Source organism: Stegodyphus dumicola, chromosome 11 (genome assembly GCF_044657685.1).
Source record: "Stegodyphus dumicola isolate Sdum_Otavi_A_Nest chromosome 11, ASM4465768v1".
NCBI classification, from domain to species: Eukaryota; Metazoa; Arthropoda; class Arachnida; order Araneae; family Eresidae; genus Stegodyphus; species Stegodyphus dumicola.
In genome coordinates, this window is record NC_140778.1 from 143,651,643 (window position 1) to 143,668,800 (window position 17,158).

Consider the following 17,158-nt stretch of genomic DNA (forward strand, 5'->3'; position numbering starts at 1 on the left):
AAGTTTGTATTCTACAAACTCGTTCTGTCATGTAGTATACTTTCACAGTATCTTATCTTAAAAACTCATTATTGCTTTACCTTGCACAGCTCCGTCTGCGGCGCGTCTTCTTGTCAGGCATAATTCCTAGGCTTGCGGCATCTTGCTCGCCCCCCTTCTGCCTCACCTCATTCTCTTAACTCCTACCACGTCAGACTTCCTACCGTCATGTGCCTACTGGCTCTCCTTATGAGCTGGAAACAGCGCGCTACTGCAGCCGTACTTGTTCGGATCGGATCGGACAAGAATGCTAACTTCACTTAGTGCTACAATTTAAACTTTGGACATTGAAAAATACAATGGACTGTACGACTGTGACTGAAGTAACACAAAGCAAAACTGGATTGAAAAATCGTAATTTTGATTCGTCTAGTGCTCTTAGTTAGACTGATGATGAAACCGATTCCGAGGATGGACGGCGAGGGTGACGGTCGCTCGTGTAACGAGCTCCCGCCAACGCAGGGCAATTCTGGGAATTTTTGTGAAAATAATGATGTTATTGATCATGATATGAGTGAGATTAGGGATCAGGCTCCCTCTGTGCAATCAGCGTCGCCAGATGACGAGCGCATGAATCTTGTGATACAGTTTTACGACCTGAAACAACAGTTTGAGGCGATTCAACGGCAGAAGAGCTTCATGAAGCGAACTCCTACTCCGTTAGATGCAAGTGGATACGACCAGCTCGACCGGGCGGGTAAGTCTCTTTTTCACAAGATTAATGACATTGCTAATGCTCTAGATGTACCCATTTTTCACCTTCCCTCAACCAGAGAGGAATTTCTAAATATATTGGAGAGCGAGCGCTTAGCCAACATGGCTGCCGCTCAATCCGCAGAAGATCTTAGAAAGCAGGAGGCATCTATTCTCACGCACGAGGTGCGGGGGAAACCGGTCCAGTCGACGTCATCGCGGAAGCGAAAGACGCAGACAATCGACTCTGACGGGTTTATCACACCCGCGGCTCGAAAGCAAGGGAAGGCGCCTATTGTGGATCTCACAATAGATAATTTGGCTCAAAACGCTAAAGAAGCAAATGCTAATATTCCAAATTCCAAATTGACAGCCACTTCAAAAAATGCTACTCCTAAAAAGGAGAGGAGTACTAACAAGTACGAAAAAATTAAAAATTCCTTAATCAGCGATCAAACCAATGACGCAGAAATGCTACTACAAGTACTAATGACGGAGTTAATTCCGAGCAGGCACGGAACGTACACCCCACCACCGCAGTCTGAGATTCCGGCAATACATCTCAAAAGCAGCAAGAACTGGAAGACACAAGTGTCTTTCATGAGAGAAATTGTCCCTAATTTACGGAGCATCCTGACTGGATCCTATCTCAAAATTTTTGTTCAGACAGAGATGGAGTTCAGGGAGGTCACCCGCTGGATGAAGCAAGCCGGCATCCAGTTCAAAACTTTCGATCTCAAGCAGGACCGGCCAGTCAAAATTGTCATCAGAGGCCTCCCTGTTGAAACAGACGTCGGGGATATCAAAGAGGAAGTTGAGGCGATGGGATTTAAAGTGCATCGCATCGTTCGGCTTACTCAGCCTGGCTCCAGACACCCAATGCCACTTGTTTATTTACAAGTCATCCCACACCCCTTCCTCGATCATCTGTTTGCCGTCACTGACATGTGGGGCACAGAGATCAGCATTGAGCGTTACCGCGGCCGCAAGGGTCCTACTCAGTGTTTTCGGTGCCAGGGCTTTTTCCATTCTTCGGAACTCTGCACCCTTCCAATCCGTTGTGTCAGATGCTCTGCACTCCATTGGGCACGTGAGTGTACCAAAGGCTTAGATGTACCTGCCACTTGCTGCAAATGCGGTGGAGATCATCCTGCTTCATATAAATCTTGTTCCCGCTACCCAGGTAACAAACGGGCTCGTGGTAAAAATTCCGCGCCTAAGACTAGGGCAGCTGCTCAGACAGCCCCCGCAGGGTTCTTCTAAGCCCCCAGCAACTGCTGAGACAAGACGTCCCATGCCTGCTCCCCCAAGCAACGTCAGTTCACCATCTTATGCACAGATGGTGAAGAACACCACCGAGCACGGATTCAAATCCACGAAACCAAGATTGCCGGGTGCAGAAGCCCCAGCAGTGTCAGCCACAGCAGAATGTAGCAATGATTCAGACGATGTCTTTTCATCTACACTAAAATGCTTAATCGAAATCTCCCGCGACCCAGCGGTAGACAAGCATATTCTGCTCCTTGCCTTCAAAAAAGCAATGCCTAAACTCAGGCAAGCAGATGCTTTAATGAGGGCATTTTGTATTTATGAAAGTTATGTTGAGCTTTCAACCTAATTTGGCTTTTTTTTAGACCCATGTCTTCTGTTTTTCAGTGATGAACCTTTAATAACGGCTTAAAATTCAATTTTATGAATAACAGTTCAAACACCACCAGAGAACTGACCATTTGCACGTGGAATGCCAATGGATTAACATCGAAAATTCACGAAGTTCGTGATTTTGTAGTAGAGCACGATATTACTGACAGGGTGCCACAGGGCAGAAATCCCTGTGGTGGCACTTGTATCTATGTGAAGCGTTCGTTAAAGCACCATATGATACCGTCCCCCGATTTAAATTTTTTGGAAGCGACAATCATCAAAATTTTCCTTCAAAATTCCTCCCCGCTGACGATAGTCTCAGCTTATCTACCTCCACTGTCTACAGCACGTGGAAGGCCAGCTTTTCCTGTCAGTGATTTTGATAAACTTTTGAATATTTCAAATCACCTAATAATTGCTGGTGATCTAAATTCACGCCATACCGCATGGTTTTGTTCTAACAGGAACAGGTATGGTATTAGTCTAAATTCATGGTGCCAGAGTTACCATGTACAGATCATAGCTCCTACCTTCCCGACTTTTTACCCTGTTAGAGGGTCCTCTGCAGTTCTTGATCTGGCTGCCTTTTATAATATATTTTTTCGGCATGAGATAAAAGTGATTCAGGAATTGGACTCTGATCACTACCCCGTTTTGATAACCCTAGATGTTCAAAATCGATACTCAAAATTAGAGGAGCAAGTCTCAACAAATTGGGACGACTTTAGATTTATTTTGGAAAAAACTTCACTCCCTCTCATCAAAATTTCCAGCAATTCGGACTTTGACAGGCATATCAAAAGTCTGGAGTCTTTACTGAAAGAAGCGAGAGCTGCGGCTTCAAAACCACGCAAACACACAGGTGCTAGGCTCCCACCTGAGACTAAATTCAAAATTAAGCAGCGGAACTACTTGCGAATAATTTGGCAAAGGTCACGAGATCCGAATATCCGTGCCCAGTTTCGCAAGATACAGAACGAGATAAGGACCGAAAACAAGCGGAGTGGAAAACATACATTGAGTCCCTAACGACTGAAGACAAATCGATTTGGCACGCAGCCGCCCGATTACGCAAACATAAAACATACATCCCGCCCCTTCAAACGGCCGATGGCGCACAAATGGCCTACACTGACTCAGAAAAGTCGAATGTCATAGCTGATAGCCTTGCAACTCAATTCACACCAAACCACGACTCCTACTGTAACCGCCCGGTTACACAGGGGCGCATACATGCACGGGTTAAAGAATTTTTAACACAACCTATCACAACTGAACTCAGGTCAACGGACCCTACTGAAGCCATGGTTTTCATTGACAAATTGAAACCTGACAAGTCACCTGGCATAGATTCTATTTCGAATCGCATGATCAAAAACTTCCCCCTATGTTTATCGTATGGATCACGGTACTCATAAATTTAATGCTCAGGAGAAGCTATTTCCCCGACTGCTGGAAAATTGCAGCAGTCGTCCCCATTCCAAAACCGGGACAAAATTTAAACCTGCCCGTCAATTACAGACCCATAAGTCTGTTATCTTCTCTCTCTAAGATCTATGAATTTGTCTTATTTAATCGCCTGAATGAATTCTGTCGGGATCAAAATTTACTAATCCCGGAACAATTCGGCTTCCGACCTAAACACTCCACGGTACACCAGTTACTCCGTGTAGTGGAATTCATTCATGAAGGCTTTCGTAAGCGAGAGAAAACTGGAATTGTCTATCTAGACGTTGCCAAAGCCTTTGACAGGACTTGGCATGACGGGATTATTTACAAGCTCATGCGGCTTGGTTTTTCGGCTCATCTCATTAAAATTATTAACTCGTACTTGACCGGACGCAGTTTCCGCGTGCCAGTTAACCACGAATTCTCCTCTCCCCGCCCAATCTATGCTGGGGTGGCTCAAGGAAGTCTCCTCGCCCCTGCAATCTTTAACCTTTATGTAAATGATATTCCTAAGGCCCCAAATATCGATCTTGCGTTATACGCAGACGATACAGCCATCATTTCACAACACTCCAACATACTCCAGGTAATCTCACAATTGCAGAGTTAACTTTCGACCTTAGAACTCTGGCTCCGTCTGTATAAAATCAAAATTAATGTCGCAAAATGTGCTGCCATTATGTTCATCCGAAGAAACATCCCAAATTTACCTAATTTAATGCTCTTCGGTGAACCCATTCCCTGGGTCTCTTCTTACAAATATCTAGGTGTTTTACTAGACTCAAAATTAACTTGGCAGCCTCACATCCGCAAAATCATAGCGGGTGCGACAGCTGTCAAAACCGCCCTACGCCCCCTTTTAGCTGGTCATAGCGACCTGTCAACTGATAACAAAATCTTGCTCTACAAATCAATGATTAGGCCGGTCCTTACGTATGCGTGTCCCGTATGGGGCCCATGTGCGCTGACTAACAGAAAACATGTCCAAATTTTTCAATCTAAAATGCTTCCGCAAATTCGAAAAGCTCCGTGGTTTGTACGGAACGAAGAGATTCATAACGACCTCAAAATTATGCCCATTAATCGCTATATACAGCGACTTTCGGAAAAATTTTTCAAAAATATTCAACTTGTTGCAAATCCTGTGCTTCATATGCTACCCGTATACGATCCTGCTGTTGCTTCTTCCCGAAAAAGACCCAGAGCGGTTCTTAACAGGGAATATTCAGCTCTGCCATTTAAACGGGCTAGATATGAGCACACTGATAGGCACGTGAATAACTACCTCTCGTTCCTTAACCCCCCCCCCCCGCCTGTAAAGTTCTTTAATGCACACGGCATTAACTCGAGGAACCTCCTTTAACGTTTCTTTAATAAGAAACATCACAGTCAAATAGGACTGATTTAACATACTTTAACCTTCCAAATGTAATAACACTGAAAATGATTTTTTAAAAACTTTAACTTCTCTCTTCCTTTAAAAAAAGGAACTTTCTTAGGCGCTTAACAGCGTCCTTTTGGCTTTTAAAAACCGCATTGAATAGCGGTCAAAAATGAAACCTCTCCCTCCCAGCTGATCACTGGCAGAACTACTTTTTCGACCTGTAAACAGGTTCCCCCCTCCCTCCACCTCGAAGAACGCGCATCGGAATTCTCCTGCGTATTCTTCATCTGACGTATGCAAAGAAAATGATTATCAAGGTTCAAGGAAACTTCACCTTTTATTTTTCTAGTAAAAATTTTTCTGGCTGCCCCTATATAAATTATTCTGGCCCTTTTTCGGCGCAAAATTAAGACCTTCTGAGTTTTTTGCCTTTTTTTTTGACTCAGTGTGAAGGCACTTACTCCAAGTCATTCGGCTTATCAAAATTTTACCCTATTTGACAATCCCCTCTTTCGGATGATTTAAGTTCCTTTGAAGATGTGGAGGTAAAGGCGTAATTGCCTATGAACTCCGTAAATTGCACTTCCTTGATCCTTGATCCTTGATGATGAAACCTCTGAAAACGGTGAACACAAACACCAGTGATGCGTGCTAAGTGGAAATTACGTGACGAAGTATTCAGTCGGGCACGAGAAGTAAATTCCAATTCAAAGCGAATTTTTCTGATTGTCTTGACGGGCGACAGAAAACTCTAAGCGTACCGTTGTTTTCCAACGCTGGGCTAAAAGCATCTAAAAATTACAGACGAATTTTGTATTTTCACAATATTTAAAAACTAATGGAGCGTGTATTTCAGTTTTTAACTTCAACATTTATTTCAGAAGAAGTTCTCAACCAGGGGAGGGGGAATTCGAGTGAATTTCATATTTTGAAGAAGGATAAAACGGCCAGCTTTTTAATTAGCTTTTCAATGCTCGATTCTAGCTTATGAATATAAAAAACTACTTTTATTTAAATTTTCAATATTTATCAACATGTTTTATACCTTTTTGCTATTTAATTTACATGTTGACAAATTTTCTAAATCGAATATATTTGGAGCTGTATTACTGAAACTGACATGCAGGGATGAAAATCATGAATCTGCTTAACCTGGTGTTTCTCATTTTTGAATTTTGATTATGCGCCTTATGCGTTAAACCGCTGTTGGATGAACGAGGAATATGGAGGAACTATTATTTATAAAGGGGTATGGAATGATAGGGGTATATGTGTTTTTCAGAATATATTTTATATTCTTCCTTGTACGAAGTAAAAAGGAAGTATTGTAATCGCGAAAAGTTTCAGGCAGCATATTTCAACGAAAATATCCCATTTTGACCTCTTTCAAATGCAATTTAACGATGTATTTCCGTGATATCTGTATGTAAGGACAGAATAAAACACTCTTTTCCTCCAAAAAAATTGTAAAACTGCTTTAAAATGAATTCTGAAGAGTATTTTTCGTGGCATCTGTACGAACGTACGTACGTATCTCACATAACTCAAAAACGAGTAGCCTCAGAACGTTGAAATTTTGCATATAGGACTGCTATAACATGTAGATGTGCACCTCGTATTTTGGTTGCAATCGGTCGCACCAAACGTATAGAAATATATTTATATATATATCCCCTATGTTACCCGGCTCAGTAATCTCAGTTGCTTTACTCTTATATGTTTGTAAATTGTACATTTTTTGCTTTAAAAATGATTGAATTATGTTGTTCTTATCTTCCGGTTAAGGTTTTTATGCCTTTAGTATATCTGTATGCAATATTTTTAGAATTATCAACAATTTTAATATTGTTTAAGTGCCGCTAAGCCTAATAATGTTTTTGATGGCGGCCATTGCTCTTGTTTACATTTAAAACAGCAGGATAGCGGATTTGTTGCCAATTTAGAGAAACTTAGCTTCGCAACAACAAAGATAACGCCTTCATTTATTATTTAAATCATGCTTAATCCTTTCTGGAATTTTTTCGAGGAAATAAGCGTTTAAGATTTACTTCGTAATTTCTAATACAGATATTTTGTGTTTTTATGTATTTTTGCCTTGTCGCGAAGTAAAAACTGAATTAATTGAATGAGAAATACTCAATCGTCTGTGAAAAATTGTTTCGTTTTTGTTTTGTTTTGCTTAATTTCTTTTATACATCGTTCTAGCTTTATTATAGTATTTGAATAGAACATGTGGCAGCGATTAGATAATTCTTCAAATGATATAAATTTTGTGCATTCTGAGTTATAATATGAACAAAATATAATACTGTTAAGTAAACCTAGCGCCAGAGTGTCGCTATGGTAAACCAAACAAAGTGAATTTTAAAGAATGCATTTATTCTATCGTGGTTTATGCTCTGTCGGCGAAGTAGGTTTAATTCAATCTAATAAGTTTAAATGAAATGCAAGAAAAAATGCGTATAATTTAATATTCCGTACAAGGAAGTCGTGTGGTGTACACATCAGATTTTTTATTATACTGGACAAGTATCTTTGATAAAGACATTTTCTTTGTCATTTATAAGTTGAGTATATTTCAAAACAGAAATGTGAGCAGTATTAGGATATTTTGTAATGGGGTGTTTGGTTTTAATTGATTATCGCAAAGCACACTAGCGCTATCTGTCTTCGTGGAGGACTTTCTAAGGCAAACTTGCTCGTTTTACACGATAATGCAGTGTTGTAACGGAAAAATGAAAACGCTCAGTACATTTCACGAAAAGAAGAACATTTAACTATTTATTTCTAAGATCGTACTGAGAACGCAATGAAATTTAATTTTAAATTCAAATATCAGTCAATGACTGAACATGAAATAGCTGAAATTTTCTAATTATTTAAACTCATTGGCATATGTTTATTGCTTCATTTTTATGCAGGGGGATTCAGCTGCAAGATATAATTAAATTTACAACTGTCGATAATAATACCAGATTGCTGGTTTTAAAATAAACGCGCCAAAAACCACCATGCAGAACAATATTTTTAGCCGGTATTAAAATGTAAAATATAACTTTCTCCCAGTCAGCTAACGTTTATGAAGAACATTTTTAAAAGTGTTTAAAAATTTTTGGAATGAAAAATGGGAAAAAAAAGTCCTGTGCTGTCGCCTGGATTCGAACCACACGTCTTCTGCTAGCTGGATCATCAAGTGCTAGCTGGATAACATCAACTGCTAGCTAGATGTGCTTAACTATGAACTTCAAAAAAGCATGTATGGGATAAATCAATAATCCTTTAGATTCTCTCCCACTTAATGCGTGATCAGTTAGAACCACGAGACCCAGTCAACCAGATAGAGGTGCTTTTGAATTACCGCAAACTACATTTCAGTTCGGACCCCACTGTAGAAGTTATAGATTTTATTGAAGCAAGAAAGGGGGAGGGGAAGTCGAATGTGAGTTCTCCAGCATTCAAACCACGACCCTCGCAATTAGATGTAATAAGCCCTTACGTGACAATAGCAATAATTTCTTACAGCAATACTACACCAACAGTAACGATCATAATTAGAACTAACAGTGATGTTGTACCTCTCACATACAGTGAGGATAAGTCTGGCAACAGCTGCAGGAAGAAAAACTTGGCAGTGCTGGAATGGCAACAGCGGATGATATTCTATAGATTTAATTTTGATTTTGAGTCGATGTTTTTTGCGTCTTTTGCGATACTATTGAGTTACAAAATTTGAGTTTTGGGTGCATGAAATGGAATCCGCTGCCTCGCTGCGGATATTAGTAAAATATATTCAGAAAATTAGCTGCGTTGAAGAGGATGAAACCCTTGTGTTTGAATTTGCGGTATTTTACCTCCTAAAGTTGCGTCGAGTTCAGAAATTATGCCAGGCTTATTCACGCTGGTGCAGATAAGTTCAAAATTTTGTTATTGTGTTTATGGTGTATAACTTGCAAATATATGAATAGAATTCTATTAAATAAATATTTAAAATTCTGGAATGGTGTTTAAAATTTTAGATGTAGAATATTCACATTGCTATGTCGGAGCCAGTGGCAGTCAGGTGTAAAGTAAAATTGTTTTTGCTCCACGACATAACAAGTGATAAAGAACTAACTATGAATTAACAAAGCTACTAACACTGATTTATTCCTATGAAAGGAGTCCGTAACATTTCATAAAAGTAAAAGTTCCAGATGTTTTCCAAACGAAGAAACTAATATACTATTCAGTGCTATTCTGCCTGTGATCATTATTAATAATATATCACATTAACCGTGGGCACAAAAACCTGGAACTGTATGTCTAGCTGTTTCCTTCCCCCCTCGCCAAAGTCACCTTCATTCATTTGCTAGATTTTTATGTACTACTTTGCAAATTGCTATAGTTTTCATAATCCTGTCCACATGTTATATTTATAATTTAAATTAACTATATCATTACATAATTATTTTATAGTGCTATATGATTATTTTATAGTATTATTAATTTTTGAATTTATTCGCCTTTATTTAATATACCGTTATACACCACCGATATACACCACCGATGCGCGTTACGCGCATCGGTGGTGTATAACGCGCATCTATAATTTCAAGCTACATTAAAAAAAAATTTTAGGTATATTCGTCGTACAACGCGCACCCAATTCTTCACGAAGAAAACTAAGAGATACATGCGCAATGCTGTTATGTGTTGAGGTCACTTATTGGAACATTTGTCTTAGCCTTTCGAACAATGATAAAACGTACTGACAAGCGATGAGGAGAACAATATGTGCGTGCGTTTAAATGTTTGAGGGAGTAAATATTCCGGCAAAGAGGGTGAATTCTATTTAATACAGATGTTCAAAAGAATGCTATTGTAGAGCACTTCCAACCTGAATGAGTTCGTGGAATTAGAACTTCTCTTTCTATACTCATTTGATGTTTTCTCTTTCTGTACTCATTTGATGTTTTCTCTTTCTGTACTCATTTGATGTTTTCTCTTTCTGTACTCATTTGAAATCGAAATTTCGAAGTGAAAGTCGAAGACTTTAGTACATCGCATTTGATTTATCTGAAATACTGCTGAACTAGGACTCCTTTAAGTAATAAATATGGCTCCCGCAAAAAGAAACAAACGCTGTGCTGGTTTCAAATGCAAAGCCATTCATTTTGGGGAAAATCGAGGCTGCTCCAACAAGGATATCTCGTGTTGGTGACAGATGAAATGGATGAATATGACTATTTATTTATGGATGAAAATAACAGTGATGACGAAGATGAAACAAAATTCGATGATACGCCTGAAGACATGACGGAAGAGAAATATGACGAACTCTTCATGTTATCCGATAGTGAAAATGTTTAATTTCCAAATATATGTCATTTCTTCTAAATAAGCAGTATTGTGGTGCATGTGCGAATCTAATTCTTTCCTTATTTTTCAAGCTGTCATTTATATATCCGGCTTGTAACGCATACCCATAAATTTCAGCCCTATTTTTTTGTATTAAAAATACGCGTTATATGACGGAATATACGGTAATTTTATTTACAACAATCTGCAGAATAACGTCATTAAGTAAAATATTCCGAATGATAAATTTCATTGTGCTTTCTCCCCCGCCCCAACACACACAAAAAAGCACGCCAATTTATGAGATTATTCCAGCTTTACAATCTAAATCAATGTTGCAAGGCAATCTTCGTTTTGGAGGGGGGAAACTAAAGGAGGAGGGGAATAATGATAAACTTCCTCAAAAAGAGTTTGATCCTATCAAACTGCCTTTATCTTTGTGATGTAACTGGGATAAAGTACTTTTTTTATTTTTTTTTAAAGATTTCAAGACGCATCATATTAATCTTTGTACTTTTGAAGGATAATGTTAAATGGACTTCAACGTTAACATTCTAAGGTTAACGTTTTCAAGGTTTCACGCTAAATGGATGTCATTTTATTAGAAGAAGGGGGAAAGAAGTGGCTGTGTTTGAAAAAGCAGACAACAGGAAAGTCTCAATGTATCATTATTATCATTAGAGTTTATCGCTCTTTATTTATTTTTATTGCTTTTTAATCGGATACCGGATAATTTTTTCAAAGTAAAGATAAAGCAAATTTGATTATTTATGTTGTTATCTGCGTCGTAAGTTGGTGGCATGCTTAGAGCTTGCCAAGCCTTTGATGCAAGATGACGAGTGAACCTTTGTCATTTTTACTGAAAGGTTTGACACCGGAGTTGGAAGAAAAAGCATTTCGGGATCTGGGAGAGACACCTAAAATAAAAAGGAATGCACTAGAAGAACTGAAGAGGCTCATTAGAAGTAAATACAATCCTTTGATTTTTTTTTTTTTTTTTTCATTTCGATAATGCTGCTTAAATTATAAAACTGGTAAAGAAAATGTTCTTAAAATATACATTATTTACATTTAGATGGTTATTAATTTTAGATATAATTATCTCAGTCAAATGATCTGCATATAAAACATTTAAAATTGGCGTCGATATTTTTAGACATATCGTGAGAATCTCATATAAACAACTCTTTCTAGTTATGGATACTCTTTCTACGTTTATATTTCTACGAGCATTATACGTATCCGCGAATATTAGATATCTTTCTATGCATATTATATCTTTCTGTGCATATTAGATACAGGGGTTGGAAAAAAATATGGAAACACCTTTAAAAAAACATGTTTCTTTTCTTAATATGGTGTAGAAAACCCGTTGGCATCCAAAACAGCTTGCAGTCTTCTCGGAATGCATAAATGTTTGCCAAGGGAATATTATACCATTCTTCCTGCTAAACGGTGGCAAGTTCAGATAACGATGTTGGCGGTGGATAACGAGAACGCACTTTCCGTTCCAATGTAGACCACAAGGTTCAATAATATTCATGTCTGGTGACCGTGGTGGCCAGGGAAGATGGGACAACTCATCCTCGTGCTCAGAAAACCAGTCCTGGACAATGTGAGCTGTGGGAACAGGGGCTTTGTCGTCTTGGAAGACACCATAACCATCGGGGAACAAAGTTTGTACGATGAGATGAACTTGATCGGCCAAAATGTTTACATAAGTCATTAGACATAGACATTCTTTGGGAGAGGTCTAACCGGTTTTCCCCTTTCACTGCTTTGAAGCAGTGGCGATACCTTCGTAGATGCCAAAATATACATTTCTTTTTTGTGTAATATTTCAGAGTCCTAAGTATGTGAAAAAAATGCATTTTTAAGCAACAATTCATTTTGAACTAAATTAAATGCTATACTTTTTCCAGAACAGTTAATTTGCATGAAATATTTTCACAACTTTTCGTTAATTACAATAAGGAAAAAATTAAGGTAATAAAGATTATAAAAATTAAGATCAAAGTTTATTGTGTTACTAATATTAAAATTACGATTTATTTCTTTTCTATTTACAAAGCATCTTCCTAAAATACTTTCTCAAATGTCAGATGATTTTTTAGCTCTTGAGGCATCATTAAATCGAAAATCGGAGTCAATTTATAATTAATGTTCTGTTCTGTTCATTTCAAATTAGAGCACCTTTTATTTTAACAGTGAAATATATTAAATATTGGTGCTGATTTCAGTGTACTTGACTTTCTATAAATATTTCTGAAAGGGAATAAAAAAAGGATTATTTTTCTAAATATTATTTAAAACTTGTAACTGAGTTATTATAGAATCTAAGGAAAAATTTCTTTTAATATTTACGATATTTTTTAACCTTTATTTCAACAATACATATTCTAAAAACTCTTTTTTACTACTTTCTTAAGTACGCATCTCATAGAATTTGCTTTACAATACCTTTTAACAGATTTCTTTCCAGTACGAACAATTCTTGCTTAAATAGTTTTATAAACGTATTTGTCGACAGAATTTAAATTTATGTTTACAATTAAATGTTAAGTTATTATATATTTAGATAATATTTATAATCATTATAAATTTAGATATATCTAATAACTAGATTTCTTCACAGTAACTTTTTCAGAAGTTTCAGAAGGTATAAATCCTTCATTTCCAAATACATATATAAATAATTTAATGAATATTTACGTATTTCGTTAAAGGCAAATACATGCTTTTTGCAAGCGTATGCATAAATATGCATATATATTTAATATTTTTTATTTTCGGCATGGGCATTCACAATCTGTGCATTCACAATCTTTTTCCAGTAAAGTAATTTACTATAATTTAGCACATACCAGAAAATTTTACATTAGAAATATGTATAAACATAATTTGAATGAAAATTACCTGCATTATTTTGAATACCCACTCAAAGTTAATTTCCCTTCGAAATTCCTCCACAATGGCAACTTTCCTTACCCATTTAATAAAAACTTACCTATGTTACTAGGTGCTTGATTACAAATAATTTAACATGCATAATTTTATATATTTACATTTAACCATCAAGTTTCAAACTTTTAACTTAAAAGATGTTTTAGGATACATTCATTATCAAATTCCAATTTTCTAGTAAATATATTTTGGCAGAGCATTCAATACCTCTTTTAGCGATTTTATCCAGTTTAATATTTCTATGATAATATAATAAATAATAACTATAAATTTCACATTTAAAAATTAACCTGAATGGCATCAGACAGCAATCTTGATTGACTTACTCTACAGAATATTGCTTCATTTTTATAAAACAGTTAAAACATTTAATTCATGGAGATTCACAAAAACCTTAAATTTTCATACTGCGAGGTAATCCAGAAGGTAACAATATGCAAAGCATATATTTATATATCAGTTAATAACATTGATGGTGCTTATTTCATTGTTTTGAAACTCTTTCAGAAATAACAGACCATTACTCAAGAATATGCATTAAATAACAAAGATTTTTCATTCATAATTTTGTATTACATTTAGTCCTCACTTAAACAAGTTGCTAAATAAAATTTTAAGAAAGAGAGCAGAACTTTATTTTTTAGTTAACCCAAAGTGATTATTTTTCAGTTATATAAAGATAAAATGACTGACTGACTGATAACTTATAGCCAGAATACCACTGAGATCAGTAGTTTATCTGGCTCAATCAAATTTATGCCGGATGGGCACAATAACATAGAACTATCTTCACATAATGTCCGCAGTAAGGAGGAGAAAGACGGATAAAGAATAGGAAGACCAGCAACGCAAGAGCTCACTAGCAAGTAACCGGCCCGGTAAAGGCGTGACTAAGTGAGAGTCATAAAATGAGTGTTGAATGTGAAGTACAATAAATGAGTAAGATACAAAATTAAGAATGCTAATAAACACATTGGGTACATTATTTACAGGTGGGCACTAGGTGGGAAAGTTCGGGTCCCTGATAAGGTGGGCCGCAAGTGGGCGCAGTTTGGCGTCCTCATTCAATATTTCGTAGGTAAAGATATCAAAATTTCTCATATGGTCACAGTTCAGAGCTTTCGTGAAGAATTTCCTGTTGATCTTATTCAGGTGCTGTTCTAGAGTGTCCAGTTTCAAGTCACAGTGCAGTGTAGCATTGCTCACAAAAAAGTGAGCATGGGTGATAAGCCTTAAGACTTTGTTTTGCATGATTTGAAGTCTTTTTATATCCTCCTTGGTAGCCGTGCACCAGGCCGGCGACGCATAAGTCATCAATGGCCTAATTGCCGTGATATAAACTAGCCTCTTCTTCCTCAGGTCTAAGCTAGAATAATTACCCAATATAGGGATGAGACTATTTACAACAGTGAAAATTTTTCTTCTGACCTCTGTTATATGATCTTCCCCCATTTTAATCTTTCATTTAGCATTACTCCTAAATATTTCACCTTACTAACTCTAGGAATCTCTTCAGAGAATAAGAAGAGCTTGCTATTAATAGTCAACTGTGTATTTTTCCTCCTTATCAATAATAATTGCGACTTGCTGGCATTAATAGCAATTCTCCAAGTCGTACACCACTTTTCTACCACTGGTAGAAGCTCCTGTAATTTCTTGATTGCATGGTGTGCGTTTGCGGACTTTACGGCTAATGCCGTATCGTCCGCATAGCACCCAAGAAAGTAATTTCTGCCAATGTGAGCCCTAGGGAAGTCATGAACATAAAATAAATACAGAACGGGCCCTAAAATGGACCCCTGTGGGACGCCTGCATTCATGGTGCGTAAACTGGAGATGTCCTTTCCAATAGCCACAGTGAATTTCCTATTAGTGATGAAAGACATAATTAGTTGAATCAGCTCTCTATCCATAGGGAGATTTATAAGTTTATAAATAAGCCCCTCATGCCAGACGCGGTCGAATGCCTTCGCCACGTCTAGCATGAGTAAGGCGACATTTTGTTTCTTGTGAAGCGCATCCCCACAAAACTCGACGAGCCAAACCAGCTGCTTCGTTGTTGAAAGCTTTCTCCGGAAACCAAATTGTTCTGGAGGCAGTAATTCAATATAGTGTTTCAATCTGCTGTAGATTAATCTCTCAAAGACCTTTCCTAGTCCCGGAAGCAAGCTAATGGGCCTGTACCCATCTGGCTTAGTATTATCCTTGCCGGGCTTAGGCAATAAAATAACTTTTGCGATTTTCCATTTTGTGGGAAAATAGCATTGACTAAGACACGCATTGATAATACTCGTGAATTTTGTCACAACATTGCAGGGCAGATTTCTAAGTGCGTGATTATTAATACCGTCTATGCCAGGGGCCTTTTTGACTTTAAGCTTCTTTGTGATTTCTTTGATCTCACTGGGGGTAGCAGTGGCCATGTACCTCTTAGCGGTGTGGGCATTAAGCCAATCCCTAACAAAGTAGCATGCCTCATTGACAAAATTAATGTCCATGGGCGTCATGTTAGGTCTGAACTGCTCTTCTAAATGGTCTATTTGTCTTTATTACCGTCGATTTGTCTTTATTATTGAGAGCAACAGAGTTTTCAGTATAAATCGGCTTATTGCATGTACGCTGCCTTTTCAAGTTACGCATGAACGTCCAGAGGGTGCCATCATTCGGACTAAGATTCTGAATTTTTTCCTCCCATACATCTCTCTTATGCTCATCTATTTTCCTTTTAATTAATTTATTTAATTTGTTCATATCTCTTTTAACGTGAGGGCTCCATGTAAGGTGCCACGCTTTCCTCATCCTATTCCGTTCCTTAATCATCTCTCTAATTTCCTGTTGCAGAATGCCAGGGTTATTATTTCTTCTCACGTGTCTAGATGCATTTTCAATAGCATTATTGATTGAATCAGTGAGGGTATCAACTGCATCATCTATATCTTTCCGCGATTTCAGAGTATCAAAGATGGGCGGATTCTGACTGAGAAACTTCTGGAACTTATTCCAGTCAGTCGTGCTGATCATTTCATTTTCTGCCTCTTTAGTAGTGCCTAGGTAAGCAATGACCGGTATATGGTCAGAGCTCAATTCGTGCTTTACTTCAGTATAAATAGGGATTGAAGTATTTGTCAGAAGAATATCAAGAAGGTCTGCATTTCTTGGGTTCTGTGGTCTGTACGTATACTCCTCAGTAACATGCAGGGCAACTGGGTGATTATTTATAAATTCATAGAGGACCTTACCATTTTGGTTAGTTTTACGGCACCCCCACTCGGAGTGCTTTGCGTTGAGATCACCCGTTAGGATATACTTATTATTGTCAGAGAGAAGTTTGGAAAGAACACTTTCCGTCAGTAGTTTCCTGGGCGGATTATAACATGAAATGAAATTTAAATCACCATATTGCGGTAAGTACACTGAGACTGTGACCATCTCATGTCCGTCGTTTCTGTCTTGGCTAATCAAAAAGGACTGTAGCGAGTTTCGCACATAAATTGCGGCCCCACCACCACGGTGACTCAAACGATCGCACCTATATGTGCGGTAATTAGGCAAATTTATACGCACGCATGGCGTGGCAAAAGTCTCTGTTACAAGGGCAATATCAATATTGTGATTGTTAAGGAAGTTTAAAAATTCCGTCAACTTGTT

At 37.6% G+C, this 17,158-nt stretch overlaps 1 protein-coding gene across 3 annotated transcripts in view; it reads left to right on the forward strand.

The window, feature by feature from the left end:
- Positions 1-295: 295 nt before the first annotated feature.
- The window catches only part of LOC118180528 (alpha-tocopherol transfer protein-like), an 89,442-nt gene continuing 72,579 nt past the window's right edge, over positions 296-17,158 (forward strand). Inside the window, exon 1 of one of the 3 annotated variants that reach the window (XM_085827276.1) lies at positions 296-736. In XM_085827276.1, coding sequence (XP_085683402.1) covers positions 430-736 — 307 coding nt within the window. In that variant the 5' untranslated portion in view covers positions 296-429. Of the gene's footprint in view, positions 737-11,096; positions 11,512-17,158 lie in introns of those variants that run through there. The other 2 variants (XM_085827275.1, XM_085827277.1) reach the window with 2 other exon arrangements.